The sequence below is a fragment of the Aphis gossypii genome, chromosome 2 (genome assembly GCF_020184175.1).
Source record: "Aphis gossypii isolate Hap1 chromosome 2, ASM2018417v2, whole genome shotgun sequence".
Lineage (NCBI taxonomy): Eukaryota > Metazoa > Arthropoda > Insecta > Hemiptera > Aphididae > Aphis > Aphis gossypii.
Genome location: NC_065531.1, coordinates 85657077 through 85676708, shown reverse-complemented (window position 1 = coordinate 85676708; position 19632 = coordinate 85657077). Strand labels below are relative to the sequence as shown.

At 23.0% G+C, this 19632-nt stretch overlaps 1 protein-coding gene across 2 annotated transcripts; it reads left to right on the top strand.

The window, feature by feature from the left end:
* Positions 1–83: 83 nt before the first annotated feature.
* LOC114120154 (uncharacterized) lies at positions 84–19632 on the top strand. Of its 2 annotated transcripts, XM_050199388.1 has the most exons (21): positions 84–1419; positions 1529–1610; positions 1672–1832; positions 5849–6085; positions 6458–6644; positions 7981–8141; positions 8210–8341; positions 8401–8586; positions 9425–9607; positions 9697–10341; positions 11822–11974; positions 12544–12837; positions 13991–14135; positions 14196–14282; positions 14921–15048; positions 15764–15898; positions 15968–16172; positions 16909–17054; positions 17155–17370; positions 18280–18381; positions 18634–19630. In XM_050199388.1, the coding sequence occupies exons 2-21, from the start codon at positions 1580–1582 to the stop codon at positions 18715–18717; spliced, it is 3618 nt and encodes a 1205-aa protein (XP_050055345.1). In that variant the 5' UTR covers positions 84–1419; positions 1529–1579; the 3' UTR covers positions 18718–19630. The 2 variants fall into 2 exon arrangements, with proteins under 2 accessions (XP_050055345.1, XP_027837783.2); XM_027981982.2 differs by having other exon boundaries at positions 84–1610; positions 18634–19632.

The following is a 19632-nucleotide window of genomic DNA, read 5'->3' as shown; positions in this document are numbered from 1 at the left end:
GCCAACATAACGGGTCCAAGAAATGGGAAGATCTATGAAAACTAAAGCTGTTAATAAATAATATTGTTATGACCATCACCGTGAGAAAATAGAACAAAATATAGATCTATTTTGTCGTGACCACTGACCGATGACCATAGTTCATAATATATTAATTAATAATGCGTTATTGACAAAAAGTATAAAGCTCTGTACTAAATAGTAAATATTAACACTCGATAAGTATATTTTTCACTTAACTCTTTGTCGCGTTTATATCACAGAATAGATGAAATTTCATCTATTCTGTGTTTATATTACCATTAATACCTATATGGCTATAATATGCGTATAGTTTTTTAGTGACCTATACTTAATATTTTATTAAGTAGGAGAAGCCAGGGGCTAAAATACTGTGTCTCCTGAATAACAAATGTGTGTCCCAAGTTTCATAACGTGTTTTTAGTTTTGATTGCAGAAATAAGTAATTACAAACTTTTAGGAATTAAAACACAATTTAAAATATTTTGAATTTATATACAGTTATACTTGTATTTATTTAATGTACCTATTTTTAGTACCAGTATCATATAAATAATATTAATGTGTATAAGGTAAGTGGTATACATAAAAGAAGGTAACAGTTAAATTAATATGTGTGTCCCCTGAAATCAGATGTATATTATGCCCTGGGAGAAGCCACACAGCTACGTTTAGTAGCGGATTATGCCTGTGGGTGTATTGTGACATTCGTGACTTTATACTTTACTCTTTGCATTGTGAATGCAAACAATAATCTTAGACATTCTTGCATCTTGCTTATGTTTCTAGAGAAAAATACATTGAATAGGTAATAATGACGTTGAAGACGTATTATTGATATCGTCAACGCGTGGACAGATATGACTGCTATGACCTATGAGCATTATTATAATTTGAGTTCCAATCTTAGTGTCTATAACATCTCAATAATTGTTACAGGTATGGGAAAATATGTAAGAGCTTTTCTGCTATAAATTGTATTATTGAAGTATTAGTAACATAAAAAATGTATAACCGGTAACAATCAGTTATTAGGTATACTTTTGTTTTAATTATTAAATATATGTGATTTATCGGATAAAAATGATCAAACTGTGTGCAATTTTTTTAAAGTTACTATTTTTATATTATATTTATATGCATTCTGTTTTTATTAAATGAAAAATAAGAGTTATTACTTATTATTTATTAAATTAAAATAGATACTTATATTATGTAATATTTAAGCAACTAAAAAAAAATTGATACTTCCCCTTCTCTATGATCATAACTACTCCTGATGACCATTAACCTTATCGATATTGAATGTTGTTAGCAACGACTATTGGACAGCGGGGTCATCGGCGTTTGTGGCTACCCCGGACAAGATATTTTAATTCATAGTGTCAAATATTATAGGTAGGTACCCATCATCATATTTAGTTGTATAAAAAAAAAATTTTTTTTTTTAATACTAAATAAATATTAATGAATTTAATTAAAAATTTAAATGAAACCTCATGTACAGAAATGTCGAAAAAATTTTCAAAAAAATGATGTATTTGGCTTAGGGCCAAATATGTGCTATGTTAATTATAATCTTCCTAGGAGTAAGTAAAAAATAATGTAAGTATTGAATTTACAATTTATTTTTCAAAACTATTATTTTAGCTTTACCTATGAACCAATACCAAATTAAAAAACTGATTAAGGACGGAAACGTGCAGCGTTTGGAAGAAAAGTTATTGAATGGCGAAGGCTATAAATTAATTGGAAACTATTCAACAAATCCTAAAGTCAAAGCGTTTTTGCAATCGGTTCCGATATATATAGTAAATATACGATTATACCTATTTAAACGATCATGCAACTTATTTAGATCTACTAAATTCTATGAATTAAACGCATTAATTGTCCACATCCTTATTATATAGGGCTTTGTGTATAATATTTTATTTTGTAGGGAGGTTGAAATAAATATAATGTTTAGGTTTTAAAATTCAATGATATATTTTATATTTTAAAGATTATAATGACGTTGATAAACTTTAAATTTAAAACATTATTTTTTTTTTTTATATAATATAGTACATTAATTAATATAACATTCAGTAAATTTATTTTAAGCTTATACCTACTGAGATCAAAGTTAATACTTCAAAACTTCAAACACATAATAAAATATGCATAAAATATAGCGTCGTATATTACACATTAAGATATTTTAGTTAAAAATTAAAATAATTTAAATTATTATTGCATGTAAAGTAATTTATAACGAAAACTGTGAATTTAATTTAATCAAAATTTGGAAATTAACATTTATAAGACGATTTTTACAATGCACTTTTAATTTTTTTTAATTACTATAAGAAATTTATCTTGATATCTTATATATACTTTTCAAGTTTTTGTTAGTAAAAAAGAAAATTACATTACAAACAAAAATTGTATCATGTTAAGTTAAATACTAACTAATATAAAATAAATATGTATATATATAAATATTTTTAGATAGAAAAGAAGGATAGAAATAATCTAAAATATTAAAATATTTATATATGATATCTAGAAAATGTTAATACATTATTTATATTAGGTGAAAATTTCAAGTCTTTACATAGGTATATTTATTTTTGAATTACAGCATAAACTTAAAATTGAATTTGTTAAAAAATGGTTTGCTTAAATATTCTCGTTTTATTTTGTAATTTTTTCCTGATCATTATGTATGAAACATAGAATTAATATTTATTACCTTCAAAGAACAAACTAGATAACATTTTTTACCAGAAACCTTCATCGAAGTTGAAGAAGATCAAAGCATTTTATCGACTATAAAATATGTCTTCAAAGTTTAAACAAACATATCATTTTAAAACTTATAAATTATAACTGTTATCCTATTTATTTCATATTTCATTATTAATTAATTTAATAATAAAACCTGAAATGGGCAATATTTAAGAAACTTTTGTACGTTTTTACAATTAACATTATAGTTTATTCTAAAATAAACATATATATATATATATAATATTTAATATGCAAATATGATTATATCTAACCAACCATATAAAATCCCGGGACCAAAAATCGAAAGAACAAACAAAGTAATTATAATTGTATAAAAAAAGAAACCAACATATTCAAATAAATATTAATTTAGATCTTATTAACAAAAGTTTTTATATTTTTATAACCAAAAATATAAGAATAGTAATTATATAGCTTTATAATAATCGTTGTATATAGGTAATTATAAAACAATAAATAAATAAATATAACATAATACATTATATATATCGTATCACGTAAAAAATGTTTGAAATAAGATTAGAATAATTTGTATTTGATTATAAAAATGAAAAATTCAGTTAATATTTGCTTTCTTTGATTACTGATTAGTATAGTATATTTGATAACGATCAATATTGATATTGTAGGTCAGAAATGTCATGTTTAGTTAAACGTATATATTGATGAATAACTTATATAAATATGCATTTATAATAAACGTTGTTATAATTTAAATGTCGATAATATAGAGACGCTATTTATAAAGTCTGAAAATAGTGAAAATTAATTAAGATATTTCAAGAGTTGATATTTTTAAAATTAAATAAACTCGAAAAACTTCACTCCTTCTAATTAAAAACACTTATTTTTTCTGTGATGTCTATTAATTGTTTGTGTCTCTACAATCAAAACTTATAATGTTTTATGTCATATATTTCACTCTATATTAATTTAATAAAGTGATTGGAGGATAGTCCTTTTTATATGTCTCATTAAATTATCCTTAAGATAAAGATTAAGACATAAATGTTAATTCATTTATGCCTTCGATAATTTTAAAACGATAAACCATTTTTTATTAGATTCTGTATGAAGTGATGAATGTATTGATTTTACAATGATGTGTGTTTTTTTTTGTGGTTGGGTACAGCATAAATTTTTGAAATAATGCTTCAATTTCAAATTTTGGGGGTGGTTTCCAATGGCAAAGTGAATATCCTTGGTGTATTATAGAGGTAAAAAGTAGGAATTTTTCAACTGTTAAAAAAAAAAAAAAAATCGAGAAAAACAAAAAAAAAGTGACAGAAAAATGGGAATTTGTACACAAAACCAGTTTTTGACAAAATCGATTTTTTTTATATGGTTGTAACTCAAAAACTAATGACTGTAATTACTTGAAAATTTCACCAAATGTTTATATTAGCGTTATCTATACACAGTTATATTTTCAAAAAATGTTGAGCTATTTATAGACAACTGAAACTTGAAAATTTAATACAAAGTTTCTCCTAAAGTCCTTCTTATTATAGTTAAAAAAAAAAAAATCAAAAATCGTTAGTCACAATTTTTTTTTTATAAGCATTTAAAGTTCAAATTTTTACGAAATTCCTCATACTTGTTGTGATTCAAAAATTATAAGAATACATACACAATTTTTTTTTATTTCAAAAATAGACGAAGTTAAAATATTGACAAAAATTCGTCAAAATCATGAATATTTGCAAATTATTTTGTAGGTATAATTCATAAAAAAATTTTTGTAAGTAACTAATGGTTGAAAATTTAATACAAGATTTTTCATAAGTTTGGCTTATAATAATTATAAAAGAACTTGTACGATGACCAATTAAAAAAATGTTTTTTTTAGTTTAAATTTTTACAAAATTCGAAATGCACTTATAAAATAATGATTTACTATCAAATAATTTTAGATTTTTATTAAAGTTAAAAATTGCTAGTCCTAGAAATTTGAAACACAAATCACATTTTTCATTACTTAATTTAAAGTATAATATATTTTATATTTATTTGATAGGTGTTCATAGTTTCTTACTTTCAGTATCTAGTAGATACTACCTACTATAGTATTATATGTAATATGCATTTCTTATAGATTATAGAATAATACTATTTGTTATAATACCCATTATATACGTGTATAATATAGCAGCTTTGATCTAAACATCTTTCATTTTTCATTTAAAATAATAATTTTTAATTTAAATAAAAGTGATTTAAAAAAATCAAGTTTTATATTAATGTAGGTTGAGTAAAATATAATTTAATAATTTATGTTTTTTTTTATCAGTGGATAGTAATATACATTTATAATATGTATTATGTATATATTATACATATATTGATATATATCAGTTTATTTAAAGTGGATAAGTAATAGTAAATAATTATAAATACCAGAAGATTTTTTTTAAATTTATTAAAAAAATATATTTTTTATTGTTATGGTTAACCTCAATAACTATAGCTTTTTTTACTGTTTTACACAATAACATACATTTTTAAATTTATATTTCGAAACTGAATATTCAGAATATTTAAATATATATATATATATATATATATATATATAAATCACATTTTGGACGAGTTTTTATTTAAGGATGGATGAGCGGAGTAATGGACCAAAATTTTACGGGGTATTCCTGAGCACACCACTCATCCACTTGTATAATATACGAGTACTTAAAATACCTTTAACATAAACTATTCCTCCAAAATTTAATTTTTAGATATCTAAATACGCCAAATAATATTTTTATTGAAATATAAAATTAAAAAAATATGTTTTTTATACAAAAAAAAAAAAAATTAAAAAAAATTAACGACAAACAAATTTAAAAAAATATTGGTAGTATTGTAAGAACAAGTTAGAAATTGTTTTTATTACTTATAGTTATATAAAAAATATTTTAACTAACATTAATAGTTTTTAAAATAACTATAATGGTTCGTTATAAAAAAATTACTCTAAGTAGCGATATTGATATTTTGTATTACATTTGATAATAATATATGAGTGGTATTTTAGGCTCGTATGGATATGCTACAAGATTCTGCCTGTAAGGGAAATTTAAGAGACATGCAAGTATTATTAGAGAATGGAAACACGTCAAGAAATATTTACAAAGTTTCTCCTGAGAAATTAGTTTGCAGTAAAGATTTAAATGGAGTAACTATATTGCATAAAGTCGTTTATTATGACTTTTTAGATATTGTCGAGTGGCTCGTGAAAAACTATCCACAAACTGTTCACATTAAAGATAAAGTAATAGTTTCAATATTAATTAAATATAAATTTGTTTAAGTTAATATCTGGATAAACAATACTGTTTAGTAATATTACCTATTCATATAATTTTTTATAAAATTATATTTTTCATATTTTAAATTATAACTTAGAACTAATTAGTTACGTAAGTTAGATAGATCAAGTTGGTGTATATATTTTCAAGAATTTATGAATTTAAACAATAATTAATTGTATTATTATTATTATTTATATTTTATAGTATAGTATTAAGTAATTTAATTAAATTTAAAATTTTTAACTTTAAAATTTTTTTATTTTTGTAGAGTTTTATATAAAATTAGAGTTATTTTATATAGTTGATGTTTAGACATATGTTTATGTTTTTAGACTTTAAGGATTCCGTTGCATTATATATGTTCCTGTTCAGAAGTTTCACGGGTTTGGGATTTAATGTTAGAAGCTGGTGCTGATCCTAACTCATTGGATATAAATAATAAAACCCCAACTTATTATTTAGAATATAGTGAAAGTATTACATTGCCAAATAATTGCAAAAGTGATGGTTCAGATCAAGGTAATTTAATTTATGTTAGAATTAATTGATAATGTTATACTTAAGAGCTTGAAAAAATATTCTGATTTCTATTATTTCAGTTATTAAGAAAATAACATAAATAAATATTAAAAAAAAACATAGTGAACGTAGTAATTAAATAAAATGATAAAAAAATAAAATAAAATAAAAATAAAAGATTGATACATGAAAAATATTCAAAACGATTTTATTATTTTAAAGCAGATTATATTTTTATTATTTTTTTTATGATTAAACATGGCAGCTATTTGTACTTTATTTTACATTGGGATAAAATGATTTAAATTTTTTTCTTCTTTTTTTTTTCAATGCCGTGTTTATAAAATATTGCATATTATATTTAACATAAATATACTTATGTATAAAAAATTCTTAACAGTACTGACACTTGTACTAGTGTCCAGATGTCTGTGATTGTAGCTTTCTGAAATACTAATTTTTTTTTGCTATTTGTTGTTTATCAAATTGCTTTAAAAATTATTTTTTTTATTATCCATTTTTTATAACTTTAAAAATGTTTTGAAGTTACATAATATTATATCTAAGTGTTAAATTTAAACTTTTCATAGCAAAAAATAAATTACTATACATACATAATTTATTTTATCATGGTCAGAGTTGAGTGATGAATGTTTTACAATTAGTAAATATGTTTGTTTTAATATTTATTTATTTATTTTTTTTTTGTGAGAAGACATTATATTTCTAGTACACAAATGCTGATATCATTCACTCCGAGGAAGGATTTGGGTAAAAAATTAGGTCTAGTTTGTTCTTAATAGCTTTTTATTATTGGTTTTGCAATGTGTTTATTTTGAATTCATTTTTTGAATTTCTTGAAAGTTAAAGATAAAGTTTCAAGATTTTATTTAGAATTGGACATTAATTTAGATGATGTATCTACGTACTTTATTACGTATTTTTAATTTGTTGGTAACTTTTAAGAAAAATATCTAAAAATAATAAAATCATTGAACAATTTTAAATAAAGCATTGTTTTTTAGATATATATACAATGTATATTATGTATAATGTTATATCAAACTCTACTCAAAAATCTTTATAGTTTAAATTAAGTTTCCCACTCACACAACTCCAAATTAAACTTTTTGTTTTAAGACTTACATTTTACTAGTATTTATAAGCATAGGTTGCTAAAAAAATAAAAGGTTAAGATTAGGTTAGATTAGGTTGCTTAAGTAATTTGAGTAGATTTTTTTTATTGATACTTTTATATAATTATAAGTTATAGTATATTTTAATGTATACCTATATTTCCTAAGGCTGTTTGATTTTATTTTCTTAATCCCTCTAGAGGTTCCTATTAAACCTTCTAACATACGAATATGGATACACGAACGTAACATAAAACAGCTTTCAAAGGTTATTTGGTCTGGACTGGGAGATAAGTTGTTGACTGAGACTAGCAAACAAACAACAGTGAACAAGTTTTTGAAAGCGGTGCCCTATATAATGGTAACTGAAATTTCTACACTTTTGTCGAAATTCATTTTTTTAGTATTGCTTTTTTTTGTTTGTTAAAGGGTATTATCAAAGAAATCCATAAAGCTGTTATTGACGATAATCTTGAGTTATTGAAAAAATTGAATCGTGATCCGGTCCCTGTAGACGTTTTAACTAGTAAAGATAAGAATGGATTAACTCCATTACATAAGGTTAAAATAAAGTTTTGCTTACAATTAATTTTATAATAATGAAGTCAATTATTTTTTAGGCTGTAGGACTGGGTCGTCTAAGTATTGTAGATTATATAATAAATAAAAACCCTAAAACTGTGAACATGCGAGATAACGATGGTAGAACACCTTTACATTATGTTTATATTTCTCCGCCGAAATATATTACATCTATCTATAACAGACTTGTTAAAGCAGGAGCAAATGAAAATATAATTGATAAGGTTTGTCGTTAATTTTAATGTTATATATGTATTACTATGTATTTATTGTTAAACCATTTACTTATGATTTACTCAATTAATAAGTTATTGCAATAAATTATGGTGCACTAGCATTTTTGTGTGTAATCTGATTTATTGAATTATGAGATATTGTTTTATAATAATTATTTATAAAATACCATTTTATGTATTTCAGTATAAATAATCTTTGAAAATCTGACAACACAATATAATAATATTATAGTTGATGTTTTAATCTATACAATAATTATGTATATGGTATATGTATATTCTATAGATACTAAATTATCATATTGATCTAAAAATATATATGTATAAAAATATCTACAACATGCAATGACTTATATTATCTTATGTATTTATATATAAACATTATCTAGTTGTTTTGGATGTTTCTTGTGATTTTATCATTTAAGATGTTATCAATCCTGGACAATTTATTAATCAAAATGCACGAGTGGAATTAAATCCTTTTTTTTTATTGTGACCTTTTTGAGATGGCATTGCATAACAAATCGAGTGATGTTTTCGTTTTGAGTCACCACACTTGGTCACTAGAACTAGATGTAATAAAATGAGTTTTTATTTTTTAAGTACCTTTTCCAAATTAATGCAGTTCCATAAAAAAAAAATTCAAGTCCCCACGCATGCGCTTTGATGAATAAATTGTCCGGTATAGATAATGTCTTGACAAATCTCACGGAATATCTGGAACCAGAGACAGAGCCTATTACATATAATTCAACATTGGTTTTAATTATTTATATTTAATTACACTTATGTTAATAAAAAAATATATTTTGTTTTTTTATTTAAGAATGGTAAAACTCCTAAAAGTAATGATGTGAAGATAAATGAAATTCCTAATGATTTATTAACCATTCTACCAAAAGCACCAAGAATTGCATCCGAGTTTCCAGCTTCTTGGGATTGGAATATTTTATACGAGCCTGATGAAAAATCAGTAAAAAAATTAAAATCTAAAAATATACCAACTCAAGTATGTATTCAATATTCATAATATAATATAATTATTTTATAAAGTTTATAGGCAAAAATTGTCCTTTATGTGTTTTGATGTTTGTATAGGAATCTAAAATAAAAACTAATTTAACTACTAGTAGTGCAATAAAAAATAATCTAACAAATATTGAATATATCGACCACGCTGAAGTCACAAATTTTGTTGAAGATATTGAAAATATTGATACTGCAAAATATAATGCTGAAATTGTAAATAATGTTGAAAATATCAATAATACTGATGGCGTTGATAAAAGTGAAAAAATAAATCATAAGAATAGAACTATAAATTATAATTCTTTAAATATTCAATCAGAACCATTAAACATTGAAGATAATATTGATAATAGTGAAAATAATGATTCAAAGATTAAAGATGAAAATTGTATTTCTTTATACTCTCAATCAGAACTTCAAGACATTGATGATGTTGATAATAATGAATATAAAAAAAATAATGATCCTGATAATAGATATGACAATTATATTTCATTATATAGAAAATCAGGATATCAAGACATTGATGATACAAACAAAATTGTTTCAAAACCTAATAGTCTTACACTAGGTGAGGTCAGACAAGCATTGAATAATGGGTTATTGGAGGAAATTTTACCTATGGATGGCCCAATATATAAAGTTAATAGTTTAAATGATATTAATAAAATAGAAAATTCTGGTAATAATGTATTGAAGTCTACCAAAGTGAAGGTAAAAAGTATATACCTAGTTTAACAATGATGTAAATAAACACTTTTCTTTTATTATTAATTTTATATTATTATGGACTAGACTAAATTGTCTGTTTAAATTATATCATAATTTTTATTATAGCAGATGAGTTTCTAGATATTAAATTAAGGAAATAGTAAAATAAATAGTTTATTTATTGAATAATTATTTTCTATCTATCTATTTTATAGTAAAATTAAAGGTATAATTTTCAAGTAATTTATGTAATCATATGAATGTATAAAACATACATTAATATAATTTAATATAAAATATAAATGTGTAGAATGTGCAAATGTATTTGTATCAATGTAGTTACAAAATGATTTTAGGAATTTTAATTTAAAACTGATTATTGAATTCGTTAAAATCAGAAATTGATTCGTAATAAATTTATGCGTTTAAGAATATTTTATAACTTATAACGTTATAGGTAATTTTAATCTATCGATAAAGTAACTTTTTTTAAATATTTTGTTATCTAGAGTTAACATAATTACATTATTTAACAAAATGTAGACAGATATTTCTATTTTCTTAAAATAAAAATTTTATTAAAAAAATAAATAATAATATAAAATACGTAGATGATTTTGTCTATGCTTATTGGAGTATGAGAATTAACTTAAAGTGGCAATGACCTCTGGTGTTTGACCAGTAACAGTTTTGACGCCTTGATAAGAATATTTTTAAAATGTATTCTAAATATGTATTTAAATATTAGTTATCATTTGTATTTAAAATCCATATTCAATTATTTTTTTTCAAAAGTACTTTTTTAATATTACTATAAAAACTTTTTTTAAAGTATTCGTTTGTTAATCAAAAATACATATTTAACCTTTTATGTATTATAAGTATAAAATATATTAATAGGCTTAAGAATTTTAGATTTGGAGGACGAACAGGTTAGCTATTTTTTTTGTTTAGTAATTTGATAAAATATTAAAATATAATCTTAAAAATAAATCATGATGAAATATAATTTTTTGAAACAAAATTTAAAATAGTTTAATACGAAAATATTGGTTATTAGCATAGAATGGTAAAACCTAATACTTAGTATTCTGAAATAAAAATACAAAGCAAAATTATTTTTACAGTATTTGAAATCGGTTTTAATAGAATTTTGTCGTTTTCTTAATTTCCATCAATCAGTCGCAGTTGAAAAATTACTTTACTTCTTTGTTAATTTTATCAAAATATAAACTAGTTGGTTGTTGAAATAATAAAATGCAGCTCTCGAATCGCAATCTTGAGCATACTGATTTCCAGCGCCATGCTCATAAAACTATTACTTTAAGTTAATCTTATATGATACAGAGTATACTATATGCATTATGCCTAAGGCTAATATAAAATTCAAGAATTTTATTAAAAATAAAAATTTAGATACTTTATAAGTTTAAAAGTATCTAATAAGAGTATTTTATAAGTTTATCTTTTTTTTTGTGTCTAGGAACGTATAAACTCAGCTCAAATAATAGTAAAACAAGGTAACTTAGAACATATTGCTGACTACATTTTAGATGGTAAATACGAAAAACTCATAGGAATAACATCAGATAATCCAGAAATTCAAGATTTTCTTGATAAAATTCCATTTTATGCAGTAAGTAATACCCGTATGAATATTTTGATTTTTACTTGAATAATTAGGTAAGTCAACAAATAATTACATTTTAAAGAATTAAGAAACAATAAATTATTTTATTTAAATAAAGATTTCAAATAGAGTTTAGTTTAAAAAGTATGTCTATTTTTTAAATAAAAATGTATTTTTACCTTTAATTTTCTAACGTTTTTCAAAACATTTAAGGTTTTATACAAATTTCATTTAAATTTAATAATCAACCGTTTTAATAATGGAATATATTGGTATCTACTTAGTTTATATGCAAATAATGGGATTTATTACTTATTCGATTTGGCTATTTATGAAAAGTTGATACATTTTTTAAATTTATGGTGGCCAGATAAATTTAACTCGATTTGTTTACGCAATCAAAAAATAATGCTAGTTTTCTAATATTTTTCTTTATGATCAACCTGAAGATTTTTATTCAATATGATAAAAATAAATATAAAAAAAGTGTGGTCAAGTGGGTTACTCTGCTGTTTGAGTGGTGTTTTTTTTAAACGATAGTTATAAAATAAATAAATGTTTACTACAATTTTCAGAATAAAATTGATCAGATTCATCGTTACTGTGCTGTAGGAGACTTGGATGAACTAATTCAACTTCTAGATCGAAAGAAGTTCTGTTTAGCTCGCGAATCTAAAAGTGGCTTAGGATTGACTCCTTTACATACAGCAGTTATCTATGAACAATTTGATGTGTTTAGATATTTAACGGATAAGTTTCCGGAAACTTTAAAATTGATTGACTTGCATGGATGGACTGCAATAGATTATATAAATTATATGCAAGATAAGACATTTATAGATAAATCGTATATAGAAAGTATTTTAGAGGTAAGTTCACTTTTGTTTCAAAAGATTCTATTCATAAGTATTTTGTTGATCTATTTATATTCAATAATAATAAGTCTCAAAATAACGAAAAAATATTATTTATAATATGATACTTTTAATTATTTAATACCCATTGTATTATTTAAACTGATACTGATTTTTCTTTGAAATATTTCGAACTTTATGGGACAGAAGTTTTATTGTGTTTAATTTTAACAAATAAGTCGTGGAATTCGCTTTGCAGTCTGCTGTAGATGTTGTTTTGATTTTCAAATGTACCTTGTTATTTAGTAGGCAGACTACTGTAATAGATGATATTGTGTTAAATTTTAATTCAGTAATAAATCATTGTTTACAAAAAACAATTCTGAGTGAAAAAAACGGTGGATCAGCATCTATATTTTTAAGAACAATTTATCAATTATTTTATTTATATTAATACATATTAATATTTTGTTATGTGGATAGATTTTACTAATTTATGACAACACATAAATAACTGAGTTATTTGATAGTTATATTTATTTATATATCATAACTGAAAACATTATTATGTATTTCCGATATTGTAGTAAAATTTAATATTTTGATGTCTATTATAGAGAATTAATCATTATTTATCAGTAGGTATATTAATTAAGTATTTAATATTTTTCACATAATATGAGTAACTTGGTTAAAAAATAGATAAATATAATTTAAATGCATTAATAAAGAAATTTATTCTTTGGTAATAAAAAAGTGATAGCCGATAGGTAAACATATTACTCCATCCAACCATAATGTGATAGATCATGTGCTTTTAGGAAAGTTCATAATATCGTAGTTTATATTTGATTCTCAAAGTTCATCTTAGCAAAGGTATTAACTAATTTAATATTAAATTTTGCAAGTTTAGTTGGTTATAATATTATAGGAGTAAACATTAATTTAAATTATTTGTATTTTAAATTTAAAAATCAATAATATATTAAAATTGTTGTGTGTAAACATTAAACATGACATATAGGTAGGTATATCTATTTTGTCCATCATTACCTGACTACCGTTGTCAATTAAGAGTGATTTGACTAATTTTATATTTGACATTTATATGTACATGAATCTTTGTTGTTGGTTTGTATCCATAGTAATGGTTATGAAATATTCATAGGAATTTCAAGCTGATTACCATATACCACCAACTTTTGGAAAACGTGATGTCACATTTGATCCAGAGGAGATACGTAAAACTTTAGGTTACGTAACTTATAACACGGAGACTGTCGACAAGGAAAATATTGATGCAAACATGGACAGTTAATACAATTGAAATGGTTTTTAAATAATAATTTATAATACAGGATTTTTTTACTTAGGGTCTTCAAATAGCTCTGCAAAATTATTTTCGGTGGTTATGAGTGCAAGTCAATTTTCCGCCGAAGACAGAGAATACTTGATTAAAGGTAATTGATTACTAACTGATTGATATGATTAATATTAACACTTGGAAAATATTACATTTTAATTGAAATTAACTATTTCTATCTGTATTTTTTTAAAGAAATATAATATTTTATTGAAAAATAAAAGGAGAAATTGAATTATCAGTGTAAGAACTGTAATAAATTATTTGGTAAATTATTAATATTTGTATTGATATGTTTGGAACTATTTTATTCAAATATTTTTTTTTAATGTATAGCTTTGGATGAATTCATTTTAATATAATTTGCCATAATATGTACAATGTACATTTATTCTTAGTAGGTAATACAATTGATTATAAATACCTACTATAGTATATTTATAATCAATTTTAAAACTTATTTTTAAACATTTATCAAAGCTTAAATATTAATAATATTATACAAGTACTATATTTTCTACCTTTTCTACAATTTGTCTTCATACATTTAATAAGGATATACTTATTTATTTCTTTACTCATATTCTTAAAAATTTACAAGTATTGTTTATATATTTATGATATATTCATCGATTATTTTTTTAAATGTATAAATATAAATATAGGTCTTAAAAATATAAACTATAAATTATTTAAGTTTTTTAAGCATCTTATAAATTAAAATATTTATTTTAGCTATTGGAAAACCTCTGGCTTCTGGTTTGAAAGAACTTATAAAACGCAGACCATCTAACCCTACTCTGTACTTAGCTGAACACTTGACCAACCATTTCGATGATCCGCAATCAGATCAAGAAAGCGGAGTAAGTTTGGCTAAGTTTATATGATTTAAAAACTAAAATTTAATTAAATCATTATTATTTAGATTTTATTTTGACATGTAGTGTAACTTAAAATAATTTTTAAGTGAGATTAAATTATAAATATTGTAATAATTGCATTGTAATTTTATTTTGGAACTTAAAAATATGTAACAGTTAATTTTAATCAAAACAATATTTTTTATTTAACAATTATGATAAATAAAGAATTTGTTTTTTAAATAGATAGATAACCCTTAACTTTTATTTTTATTTTTGGGCATTAATTTTTCTTATGGAGATTTTAAACATATATTGTATTCTTATCCTAAAATAATTAATATAGTTTCAAACTATAATTGATGTATAGTTTTATGATTTATTTAGTTAACCATTTCTGTTCTGATTAATATAATATAATATTATTTTTTTTGTTTGTATTACTTTTTTTTTGCATAATTATCAGTGTGTTTAATGGAATATTGTGTCTAAAAGTGTGCTTTTTATTAACAAAAATAAAAAAATTTCACTAAAATACAGATATATTTTGATTTTAATGAAAATTTTTTTTTTGGTTCTTCGTCCAGTATTTTAAATTTAAATCATTGATTGTAAATTTTCAAAACTAAATTTTGAATGATTTATAATCATATCCTATCACAATGGTTGGCTGAAACATTCCTTTATGGTAGTTTCATTGCCACTAAATTGTATTCAGGTGTTGCAATCCAGATTTCAGTCAGTTCAAACACATGGTATATTAGACGGAGATCAAACTCAGGTTTCTGAAAATATATTCAGACCTTGGGATATATTCAGCAACTATCAGCCAGAATTTAAAAATATTAGTCGTGTAAGACGTTTAGAAAATGTAAATATTTTTTATCACATAGCATTTAAAATAGTAATTTTATTTCACTAGGATGAATTTGGAATGAACATGATTCATTATGCTGCATCTAGAACACATAACCGCAATGCATTTTTTCAATTGTTACAAGAGCTTGATGCGAATATTGCACTTCGAGATGAATATTATAGAACTCCAAGAGATATTGCGATGAGTTCGAATATAAGAGAAAATGTGAAAACAATTGATAAGTTCGTGGTTCATATTATAGCCAGAGGTATGTTATCAGAAATATATTACCTATTAATTTATCATGAACATATTGTATTGTGTTTCAAAATTCAAATATTAAATAATATTTAATTATATCTTGATTAGTTATGTTTACCAGCCATAATTGGATATTGGTTTTCAATTATGTTTGAAATTTAAAAATATACTCTCAATATGATACAAAATTGAATTCATTACATTAAAACCATCTATTAGTATAATATAAAAACTGGTAGATTGAAGTAGAAATAAACTGTTCTACCTTCAAAATGACTAACCTACTCTTCTATAATGTTTTAGAAATTTGATAATTAGCCCTATAGATAAAATGTAGATTAATATAGATAACCTTGCTTTAAATAACTGCTCTCGTCAATTACGACTTTTTCATACATCCAATCTGAAACATTAACTTTTTCTTTATATTCTCAAGCTAATATGGACCTATGACCTTAAAACACAGCCACTCCACAATAAAAATATCTATTTTTGTGGTTCAAAGTGTCTGTAAAATTATTAAATCACAAAACTCTCGACAAATGGTGTCGTGAAATAAATGGATAAAAGAAAATCTATTAAAATATTTTTTAATTATAAAAAAAGATACTGAGAAAAATGAATGTTCATGAAGTTGGTTGTACATATATCTTTTTCGGAGTTTTATAGTAATTAAATTAATGTTTAATACTTTGAAATTTAGTAATTTAACAGTAAGAATCATATTATATTTATTTTTTTAGGCGAATACAACAAATTAATACAACTTTTATTGGAAGGGTATAATCATATTTTAGATTTGAACACAGATAAAGACATTTTTGCATTACCATTAAGTAGGGGACACTCTCACGTATCAGTTATCCTTAAAAGTATACCGACATTTGAAGTTAGTAAAATAGTATATACAAATGTTGTATAATTATAATAAAAATTTAACAATATTGATGGTTTTATTCGGTTTGTTTAAAATGAAATATGAAATTAAGGAAAAACGAAAGCGGCTACATCGAGAAATTTTTTCTGGAGCTCATAGTAAAGTTGAAGAAATATTGCAAGAGCGTAATGACGAGTGTGTCATGTTGGCTATGGCGAAAAATGAACGAAGTCGGTGCAGTTTACATATAGCTGTACTAAGTCAAAATGAAGAAATCTTACGGTTAATTGCTGAAAATTTTCCTACTACATTATTTGTGCTTGATAACGTAAGAGAAAATTATTTTATTTTATTTAATGGAAATTAATAAGATTTTAAAGTTCTTTAAATATTTAATCGATACAATGAAATCATATTTACTATATTTTTATTAATCGCCGTGTCAATGGATTATATTATTCTAGTAAATTTATTAATTTTTTAAATTACAAAATACTGGAAGTAGGGGCACTCATTTCGCTTACCAACCCACTAGGTTTTGTAGACCCTTTCGGTTATTTTATCAAAAATGTTTTTTATATTTAAAAATTCATAATTGTAATTTTGAATTTATTTATTTTTCGGTTGCTGTGGAAATTATAAATCACCAAATAATATTTTAAAACTTTTTTTAAATAATAGAGGGATAATAACAATTTTTTAAATTGGATTATGTGTAGAGTAAACCCAGTCTAAATGACTCGTATGGGCATTGTATAATTTAAGCAGTGAGTATTATTTTACCACAAAAACACATTCATTAATCAAGCTTGATTCAAAATAATTTTTAAAAATGTAGAGCGTAAGGATTTAAATACAACTTATATATGGGGGAAAACTCATAGTTTTAATGATTGTTGCAACTAAAATAATATAGGATAAAATCACAGTCATTAGATAAATTGCCTTATTTATATAATATTCATTGAAAAGGTTAATCCAACTTTCTTGGTTATACAACTTAAATTGAAGTATAACATGATATTATTTTAATAGAAAATATTTTGTGTAATATAGAAGAAAATGAACATTAATGTTTAATAACTTTATTTGACTTTGTTAATTGTTTTGTATTGTTTTTTTTTCTGATAAAATTAAAAATTTTTATTGAAAAAAAATATTTGATCGACAATTTTTAGAAAACCACAATCTGCGGCGTTATACCTACTTATAATGTATTGTTATGTTGTTTTTATAGATTGAACGAACAGCATTGCATTACGCTATGTCTGTAGATCAAGTGGAAAAGATGAGTACAATTTTAATTGGAAGTGGGGCCAATCGTATAGCTAAAGACTTGGTATAAAGATATCATGTTATAAATTATTACTTATTACTAAATATAAATCGAAATCAATACGTTTAAAATCGAAATAAAATAAATTCAGATATTATTGTATATTAATTAAATTAATGAAGGTCATGTTCTTTTGATAGCCTTAATTATACATACAGCTTTTTCAAGAACAACTAATTGTTTTTATACTTTTGTTGTTTAATTTTTATCACCATTCAATTTCATTAATCAAACAATTATGTTTATAATTTACAGAAAGGAAGACAATGTAGCTATTATTTCATGAATAAATTAGATATTCGAAAAATGTTGGAAGAAGAGGATCAATTACGGATATAGTTACTTTCTTTAAACATAGATTAAATAATAATTCAATGTATAGCATGCAGGCATGAAATTAATTAGAGCTTTAGTAAAAAAAACTTAATTATGTGGATTGATATGGAACTTTAATTTATATGAAAAATTGAACCACTTAAGTCTTAAAAAAGGAATAATAGAATTACAAATATACATAAAAAGGGGAAAATATATGAGTTTTTTGCTAAAGATTATTATGTAATATACCAAAAAAAAAAAAAAAATACTATTATTTTGAACTATAAATTGCAATAGTAATTGTTGAATAAAAAAATTTTATTTTTAGATTCTATAATAATAATAATATTATTATTTTAAACTATTTTGTTATCTTCTACTGTTAGAATAATATATAGACCAGAGAATTTAAAGTATTGATTTGTTGTAAAACCACTATTTGTGACAAAATAAATATTTATTGCCTTATTTTAGTCTTGATGACAGGTTATACTTATTACTTTCCACAGTACGAATAATTGACAGTAGAATTTATTTCGATACTATATTACTATCATTGATCTTAACCGATGATGTATTAGTATAAATGTATATATAGTTTGATTTACTAAGCATGCTCCCCAAATTTTTCCTTTAATAAATAATAATGCATGTATTATATGCAAATTCTAAGTTTCAGAATTTTAAAATATTTTTATGGATCATATTTTCAAATATTTTGATTTTTAATATAACTTAAGATGTATTATATGACTATATAAACTTATTTTTCAAATAAGAACCATACTTTTTATCGTAAATTATTATAATGTTTGTACGAGTAGTTGTTTCTGAGTTATTGTCTATGAAATACTAAGGATAATATTTCATGACAGTAGGTTTAGAAGATAATATATAAACTAAGATGATTTATAAATAATAGTAACTAATATTTGT

Coding starts and splice junctions, on each gene's coding strand:
- LOC114120154 (XM_027981982.2), top strand. CDS start 1,511: ATGAAACCTCATGTACAGAAATGTCGAAAAAATTTTCAAAAAAATGAT. Junction 10,342..11,821: donor TGAAGTCTACCAAAGTGAAG/GTAAAAAGTATA, acceptor TTTTGTGTCTAG/GAACGTATAAACTCAGCTCA. Junction 12,838..13,990: donor ATATAGAAAGTATTTTAGAG/GTAAGTTCACTT, acceptor AAATATTCATAG/GAATTTCAAGCTGATTACCA.